General features: G+C 54.8%; 1 protein-coding gene and 1 non-coding gene across 2 annotated transcripts; one reads left to right on the forward strand and one right to left on the reverse strand.

The window, feature by feature from the left end:
* Window positions 1-562: 562 nt before the first annotated feature.
* LOC117017427 (protein DGCR6) lies at window positions 563-7,190 on the reverse strand. Its single transcript, XM_033097600.1, has 5 exons — window positions 6,986-7,190; window positions 6,751-6,911; window positions 2,612-2,712; window positions 1,606-1,746; window positions 563-1,107 (listed from the first exon to the last, which is right to left on the reverse strand). The coding sequence occupies exons 1-5, from the start codon at window positions 7,093-7,095 to the stop codon at window positions 1,024-1,026; spliced, it is 597 nt and encodes a 198-aa protein (XP_032953491.1). The 5' UTR covers window positions 7,096-7,190; the 3' UTR covers window positions 563-1,023.
* Window positions 4,185-4,286, forward strand: LOC117017909 (U6 spliceosomal RNA). The gene has a single exon (XR_004422142.1). It is a non-coding gene; the product is annotated as a U6 spliceosomal RNA (small nuclear RNA).
* Window positions 7,191-8,675: the final 1,485 nt, after the last annotated feature.

An 8,675-nucleotide genomic window follows, 5' to 3' on the forward strand; every position in this document is an offset into this window, starting at 1 on the left:
CCTCTGGGCCCCTGAGGTGGGGTCAGCAATAGAGAGGGGATGGCTCCAATGGCCTGAGAAATCTCACCTTAGGCTCTGCCTCTCCCGAATCATGTGCCCCTGGGGGCCCACACCTCCCTTTAGGCTATACTGCAGAACCTGCCATGTAGGGTGCTGGACCCTCACCCCCAACTCCACAACTGAAGACAACAGCAGGGTCCCCAGGCTCAGACCAGTGCATACAGGATGCCCCAGTGGGGAGGCGGGGTGCTTCCCCACCCTGGGTCTCTCCCACCCAGGAAGTGGGGGCAGACCATTCTTGCTGCTCTGATAGGAACAGGCCCATGGCTGCCCCCCATACTCTTAAGGTGCCAGCCCCACAGAGCAGACTGGATGTGGTCCTAGTGCCCCAGGAGAAAGGTGGTAAGGCTGGGCCTGCAGCTGCATGAGAAGAACCCTAGGGAGAAGCCTCCAGGACATGGAGGTGGGGCATTCTGCTTCCTCTGTAGCTACCGGGCGAGGGTCCCAGATGGGCCCTGGTCATGACAGGTACCACAGAGCTATCACACAAGCCACATGCAGGCCATACTGAGGCATCTTTATTTCTCTGGGTCACACAGCCCTTAGGCCTTGGAGCCTCTCCCACTTGGGGGCTGCACCTGCCCAGGGAGGGGCTGAGACCAGAATGAGCACGAAGCCTGGCGCTTGGCAGAGGTTGGGATGTGCTTGGTAGAGGGACAAGGCCCTCAGACCTCTATCCCCACCCTCCGCCCAGCTCTGGGGCAGACAGCCAGCAGGCTGGGTCCACTCCCCGCTTTATACCACCCTAGCTTTAGACATAAAAACCCAGACAGAAGTGGGTGGCAGACACAGCCAGGGTCCACCTTGCCTCTCAGAGGGTGACGCTTCCTGCAGGCACCTGGGAAGGTGGTGGCTAGATGTCAGGAATCCAAGTTCCTCGGCTTTCTGCTCCTGTAGTGACAGTGGGGCAGGGCTGTCTTTCCAGGCAGGATGGGCAGTGGGTGACTGGCAGGGACCCACTGGTCACAGGGCTGCCTTCCCTGCCTGGCAGCCCCTTTGCTGCAGCTTCCGGATGAGTTCCAAGAGGTTCATCTGTAGCGTCAGCTCCTGGGATGCAGAGGGGCCACTGTGAGGCCAGAATGACAACTGGTCTCATTTTGCCCCAGCAAAGGCCCCAGGCAGAAGCCTTTTCCCAAGGATCCAGAGGCAGATACCGGGGCCTGGCGTATGCCAGGCAATGAGCCCACAGGCCTGACTTCCAGTGAAGCCTGGCCACAGCCTGCCAGAAGCTGGGACGCCACCGCACAGCAGGGCCTGCAGCTGCCCTGGCTCGGCGCAGAGACATATGCAGGGGAGGAGCAGATGACTGTCCTGGGGGCGCAGCAGGCATGGGGAAGGTGACCAATGCCCCTGCAGGCAGCGGGACCAGCCTCTGTGCTGAGCACTGCACAGAAACCCTGCCTGGGGCCTCATTACGTCCCTGTCCCTCTCCCCCCACACCCTGGGGCTGGCCCTCTGGCAACCAGCCCCAAAACCCCAGATGGACTTTGGCCTTTGGGGATTAGCCTTCCCTGGGCTGTGACAGGGCAGGCCCAGGACACTGACCTGCGGATTGGTGGTCACGTAGAAGCCAGCAACCCCTGCCTTCTCCAGCGTGCTCTGCTGGTCTGCCACCTTCCGGTCCAGCTCCAGGACGATCTTTTGGTCCATTGCTCGCTGCTCCTCGCGGATCCGGTGCTCCACTGCCTGCCACAGTGAGGGCAGCTCAGGGCTTAGCCCTGACCCATCAATGCCTCAAACACAGGTTCCTGGCCTGCCACCTCCTCGGGAGCCCGCCACCCCCACAACTTAGGCTCCAAGACCACTGATGGTACCGTTATGGCACCCAGTTCACTCCCTTCTCAGCCACACCAACTCTACAGAGGGGCTCGGCTGCCCTCCCCTAAATGCTCTCCCCTCAGGGACCTCCCAGGAGGTGTCTCCCCTTTGCTGTGCCAGGCCTTGCGCAGCGCTAACAGCTCAGCACCACCACGAGCTGGCCAGATGCCAGCTCCACCTCTGCTGACGATCAAGTCTGCCACAGTCTCTGGGCCTTTGTGTCCATTACCTCCCGACTGGGGCTGCCTGAGACCTCAGCTCGGCACCTCCTCCCTACATGTCCAGGCTTGGGGCTGCCTCGGGACCCCACACACGTTTCTGCATGCACCCTCACCACCCATGGCTTCTTGGTTACATGCGGGTTTCCTGTTGTCCCTGTGCAAGCCGGGAGCAGGACGGGCCCCTGCGGAATGTCCCTGTCACTGTACCATTGCCCTTGTACCCCCAAGGCCACAAGCACAATGGCCCCCTCTCAGCACCTGTCCTGCACAGGCCCAGCCCATAGGAGCTGCATCTCGGGAGGCAGGTGGAGGGGAGCAGGGACATCACACACTCTCCCTGGTCCTGGCGTACCCCATCACCCCACGGTGAAAAGCCACTGGAAGAACTCACCAGGCATCCAGTCCACCCCAGGCTTAGGCCCAGGGCAGCCAGCAGCTCCCAAGCCACCCTGAGCCCCTCCACCAAGCCGTCAGCAGAGCCCAGGTGGTGCCCACCCTGCTCACACCCATACCTCCTGCTCACGCTGCTGAGCTGCCTGGAGCACGAGCAAATTGTGGGGTCGGCAGGCCTGCTGGGCTTCCTGGTGCTTCTGTCGCAGCGCTTGCCTGAGCACTGGGAAGGGACAAGACCAAAGAATCCATCAGGAGGTGGCAGGGGCGAGATGGAGGGGCCCAAGGAACACCTCCCATCTTAGCACCTGCTCCAGCTGTCTCACCGTAGGGCAGCCAGGCCAAAGGTGTAGCCGTGAGGCCCCACCCAATGACCTCACCCACCCACAGCCCTGCATAGAAAGCTGGGCGGAGCTCCAGGGGACACCGAGCCACCCAGACCATTTAGTCCCACCCTTCTCCAGGGCAGGGCCCATCTCCAGCAGCAAGGCTCCAGGGGACTCAGGAAGGTACAGGACACTAGAAGAGGGTGAGGCAGGGCAGAAGACCAAGAGGGTAGGCGACTTCAGTCTGGAGGCTTCTGGGCTCAGATTGCCACAGGCCATCAATCTTGGGTGTGACCTGCTCAACATCCACAGAACATCCACTGAGATGTCTACAAGCCCAGCCAGGCAAAGGCCTGGGAACGGAGGATGAGGAGAGGGTCACTATGCCAGAGCAAGGAATGGCTTCTGCCCACGGCTGTGGCAGTGTCGCTTTCCCTCACTGCTGCCTGAGCAGAGCCATCCCACCTCACCCACAACTCCCGCAGGGAGTAGGGTGGGCACAGACCCTGTGAAGTCCAAGGCTGGGAAGAGCTAGCAGAGGCTCTGTGCTGGGGAGGCTGTACTCCGAGAGGGGCTCATGATGGCCACCAAGCAAAGCTCCCATGGGCCCCACTAAATTATACCATTAATACAAACAAGCATGTGCCAAGTTGTCCCGTCTCATAGGACTGGACAGAGAAAGGTATCATGGGATGGAAAGAAACCAATCACAAAACAGAACATTCAACACTACACAGCCCAAATCCTAGACCAGTGAGTGTCGAGTGGCTACATCTCTCCCATAAAGGAGGGTCCCTGACTGTAAGGAAACACAAGCCCAACACTCTGTGCTAGACAAAAACCTCACATTACAGCTCTTCTCAGGAGAGCCTTTGAAGTTCCCCTGCCAGTAGTTTGGCACCTGCAGTCCGGACTCTGAAGCTCACAGCCTTCTCCAGTCTCCTGTTTCTTGGCATTCTGGGTACACCTTGATTATGGCATTTATCACATTAAATGAGTTTCAAACCAAGAGCCACTCTCGAGACAAAGGAACAAGAAAGATACTTCCTAGTTAATGTTTATACTACGTGGAGGCAGGATTCAAGGAAATGGATAAACGCAGGGAAATGTCATTTCTTCACTCTGTTTAATAAATATTGCTACAAATCCAAGATCAACTCCCATATTCCACCGGATGAGCAACCAGAGTTAAGAGGAAAGCTGCTCCTGCTGCCCAGGTGAAAGAGGCGTGGCCTTTGCTAAGTCAGAGGAAAGTCACAGGGCTCTTTGCCAAGGCCAGCATCACCAAAACCTGCCCAACTGTTCCAAAGGACAAGTAGCAAAGTGTCTAGCGAGTTATGAAAACCCCCACTAAAAGGAACCAACGCTCATGCTCACTTTGGTATCACATATACTAAACTTGGAACAATACAGATTAGCATGGCCCTTGTGCAAGGATGACGTTCAAATTCATGAAGCATTCCATATTTTTAATACAATAAAATTTATTTAAAAAAAAAGGAACCAAGGCTCCATGGAGAAATGATGGATTCTTTTTTTAAAAATTATTATTCTGAGTGCTTCATCTGCTCCCCAAACTACTAACCTCTGTGGAGATAAACAAAGATGACCAAAACAAGAGCAAGTGCTACTTCTTGACAGCAAGAGTGAGCCACCACCACTGCCTGCATTTGGCGGACTCCGGCAAAGGCAAGAGAAGGGATGGGAGAGCTTTATGGTGGTCAAAGGGGAAGGTCTGTCCTGACGGAAGCTTGTTGCTGTGAGGAAGTTGGAGGCACGCTAACTGGCAGAGCGGTTGAGCAGGGAAAGAACAAGAAAAAACGAGCCAGAACACCTTCCTCTACCAGAAAGCAAGGAAGTGCTCAAAAAATGATGAGGACACGTCCAAAAGACATAGGAGCCCGCCAGAAGTTTTCCCACTGGCCAAATTTGGCATGATTTGAGCATGAAAAAGAATAATGAGCTATATACTTTGGATTCGTGACTGTATGCATCTTATAGTTCAATAAAAATGTTTACAAAGACAACCACCAAAACATTTAGGGAAGAAGTAATGCTGATCCTATACAAACTCTTCTGGAAAACTGATGAGAACACTTCCCAACTCATCCTGTGAAGCCAGCATCACCCTGATACCCAAACCAGACAAAGACATCACAAGGAAACTACAGACCAATGTCTGTCATGAACACAGAGGCAAATATACTTGAGACTTTAGCAAATCAAATCCAACATAGACCAAAAGGATAATACATCATTACCAAGTAGCAAGTAGCATTTATTCCAGGAATGCAGTTTATCCGAGTAATTAAAAAAATCAATATAATTCATCACAGTAACTGAAAAGTTATTGATCACGTCAATAGATGCAGAAAAAGGATTTGACAAAAGCCAGCAACCATTCCTGACAGAAACACTAATCGTAGGGCAGACATATATCTCCTTTTCCCATACGGAAGGGACTTTGTATCACTAGAGGAATTTTTGCCAAAAACATTTAACCTGCATATCATCAGGCTCCATCCGCTGTCCACTTTACAGGAAACACAAAGGGTGGAGAAACAGGTTAAATGACAGCATGAAAAAGCAATCTGACAGATGTAGAATGGGAATATGCTATAAGTAGAACGCCTCAGGGCATTCAGGAAGACTCAGTCTTCAAAAAGTCAATGCCACAGTAAATGTTGGGAAATATTCCAGAAGCAGAGAGACCAAAGTAACCAACTGCAATGCATGAACCTACACTAAATCCTTATAAAGTGACAACTTGAGATAAGTTAGGTAATGTGACCATGGATTGATGGTCAGAAGACACACTGGAATGATTCATTTCTCAGGAGGCTATCCACTGTAGGCCCAGCAGGAAAGTGTTCTTGTTCTAGAGCATTGGCTCTAAATCCTGGACACAAGTTGACCCCCAAGAATGTCTGAAGACATTTTTGGTTGTCAAAATTTGGAGAGGGTGCCACTGTCATCTAGTGGGTAGAAACCAGGGATTCTGCTAAACATCCTGCTATGCACAGGACATTGTCTCACCATTAAGACTTGTCCAGCCACAAATGCCAACAGTGCTTTGGTTGAAAACCATGGTCTACAGGAACGCTGAAGACTCATGGTAAAGCCCTAGGGTATTGCATAGATTTAGGGATAGAAAGAACTCTGGCAGAATGTTAATTATTGAATCTGGCTAGAGAGCATTCTGTTTTCAACTTTTCTAAGTGCTTTAATTGTTTTTCTATAAATAAGAGGAGGAACAATAAAATAACAAAAGTGGGAAATGTGACGGGCAGGGAGAGCTGTCCAGCATACCTCGCAGGAAAGGGCTCAGGAGCCCTCCCCGCCCCCTCCACTCCCCCCCACCACCCCGCACGCGTACACACTCGATAGGGACGCTTGGGAGAGACCAAGGCTCACAAGCCTTTGGCCGAGCGTGTGGCTCAACTGGGTAAGTTTTCGGGTCGCAGAGGGTGCTACCGGGCACAGTGCATGGGAATTCAAGCACAGCTGGGACTCTGCACCGCTGGAGGGAACTGGTCATAAACGGCGCTGCAGAGCGGGGAACATTGTGGGGCATCGCTGGGGGCAGTCAACTGCTACGCGCACCGCCACCACTAGGATCTGCCCGTGGGCTGACCAAGCAGAGGCCCTGGGCCATCCTGCCTGGAGGGGGGTGGGGGCACCGGGAACCCAAGTAGAGAGTTTCGGGATGTTATGCTAAAAGGAGGCCGTGCAACTGACAAAAAACCAAAAACTGTCTTGACCCATTTGTCACCAAAGCAGCGATAGCAAAGTCTCCGCGCCCTTGATCTGGTCAATTTTAGGAACTTAAGAGCGACATCCAAGGAAGGCTCGCTCGGCTCGCAGAGACCGAGTGCCCCCGGAGCACGCTGACCTCCCGGAGGAGGAGCGTGCGTCGTCCCGCCGCCCCCGCGCACCTCGGTGCTCGTTCTGCAGCCGCAGGCGCTGGTTGTACAGGCTCTTCTCGGTGAGGTGCTGGATCTCCAGCAGCCCCTGCACGATCTCGAACACGGTGCCATCGAGGAGCGCCAGGGCCAGGTCACTGAGCGTGGTGTACGACAGGCGCTGTTGGAAAGAGCTGCGGACAGAGGGGCGCGGTGAGCGCAGGCGGGACCGGGAGCTGCCGCAGTCGCCCGCCCCGCGGCCGCGCACCTGGGCAGCTCCTTGACCAGGCTCTGCAGCGCGGACAGCAGCTGATAGTGCCGCTCCTGCTGCCGCGTCCCGTCTACCGCCTCCTCGAAAGCGCCAGCATAGCGCTCCATGACGGCCGCGCCCCGCCGCTCGCCGGCCCAAGCGACGCGCCCCCCGCGCTACGTCAGCTCGGAGCGCAGGGCGCTCCGCCCCCTTTTACGACAGTTCTGGGCCCGGCGCGGGCCGCTTCCGGAGTCCGCCGGCACGAGGCGCGCCCCGCCCCTCCGCGGAAGCGCCGAGCGTGGGAGGGCCCGGTATTGTCCCTGCCCCTTACTCTGTCGTCCCGCCCACGCGACGTCAGAGGCATCCCTCCACAGCCTCGAAATCGCGAGCTTTCGAAGAAGACAGCCCTGCCCGCCCGGAGTCCGCGCGGGCCACAGCCCGCTTCCCAGTTTGCCCCACGCGCCGCCGCGGGGCGCCGGCGCTGTGCGGGGGCTCGTCCTGCGCGTCCCTCTGCTGGGCGGCTTGAGGACGCTGCTGTCCTCACCTGGTCATTCCCCCAGAAAGCGCTCGAGTCCCTGAGCTCCGAGCTCCACCCATTCAAACGGCGTGACTTTGTCACCTTGGGACCGGTTTCCTTGTCTTCCACTCTGGGGCTCTTGGCCGGGCCGCCTGCCAAGCGAGGCTCCTCACCCCAGCCGGGGTCTGGGAGCTCCCTGCGCGCTGGAAGCAGTGGCCCCCCAGCCTCCCTGCACCTCATCCACCTCCACCCGGCGTCGTCAGCATGGAGAGGAAAACCTGGTCCAATGCCTCATCCCAACCTGGAGAATAAATGATCGGGAATCCCCGATTACAGTTTTTATAAACTACAAAAATCTACCCCCCCCAAAAAAATAATTCTGACTGATGAATATTCTGCTGGGTTCATGGGAGCAGGAGGTGGGGGATTCCCAACCTCAGAAAACTAACATCATGCCTTCCTCATTTCAGCGGGAGTACAGTGCTGCCAAAAATTGGGAAGGGGCTGCTGTACAACAAAATACAGAAGTAGGTAGAATCATGAAAAAACAAAACAAAACAAAAAAACCCCAGAAAGAAGGCTTGTGACCAACTTGAGGGGATGAATCCAAGTGGCCACGGATGGAATGTCCCGACCACTGAGAGCTCTGTAGGCTCAGGTCCAAGGAGAGGAGATAGCCTGACCTAAGGCCACCCTAGGGTGGTTCCTTGACCAAACTTTGGGCAGCCTCCTCTGAGCCCTCTTTTTGACTAGGCTTCATCCTTGGGCCTGTCTTCCTTCGGCTTGTCTAGTCCGGTTGTAGCAAGAATCCTGCTAAGTCTGTTTAGAGAGTACCCCTACCCTCGATACCACAATTGATATCTGATCAAATTCTTCATCTCCTACTCTCAATGTCTGATCACCCTACTCTTGATATCTCTCTTAGTAAGTTTCCATCCACTGACCCTCTTGCTCTGCTCATGGTTATAAATTCCCAGCTGTCTTTGCTGTATTTGGAGCTGAGACAGATCTCTCTTTCCTATTGCGATAGTCTTGACACCTATTGAAATAGTCCCGAATAAAGTGTTCTTTACCATTTAAGCAAGAGTCAAAATAACGTTTTGTTTAATACCTTGCACACAGTAGCGATGGGGTCAGACTACCAGATAGAAGGAAGAGGGCAGCTCCTCTGTTGTGGCCACTATTGGATTC

Source organism: Rhinolophus ferrumequinum, chromosome 25, assembly GCF_004115265.2.
Source record: "Rhinolophus ferrumequinum isolate MPI-CBG mRhiFer1 chromosome 25, mRhiFer1_v1.p, whole genome shotgun sequence".
In the NCBI taxonomy this organism is placed as follows: domain Eukaryota; kingdom Metazoa; phylum Chordata; class Mammalia; order Chiroptera; family Rhinolophidae; genus Rhinolophus; species Rhinolophus ferrumequinum.

What these genes read in the sequence shown, in the direction of transcription:
- LOC117017427 (XM_033097600.1), bottom strand. Translation starts at nt 7,095, where the DNA reads ATGGAGCGCTATGCTGGCGCTTTCGAGGAGGCGGTAGACGGGACGCGG. An exon ending in CTCAGCAGCGTGAGCAGGAG is followed by an intron (nt 1,747 to 2,611) that starts GTATGGGTGTGA and finishes TCACTGTGGCAG; the next exon opens with GCAGTGGAGCACCGGATCCG. An exon ending in ACGTGACCACCAATCCGCAG is followed by an intron (nt 1,108 to 1,605) that starts GTCAGTGTCCTG and finishes TCTGCATCCCAG; the next exon opens with GAGCTGACGCTACAGATGAA.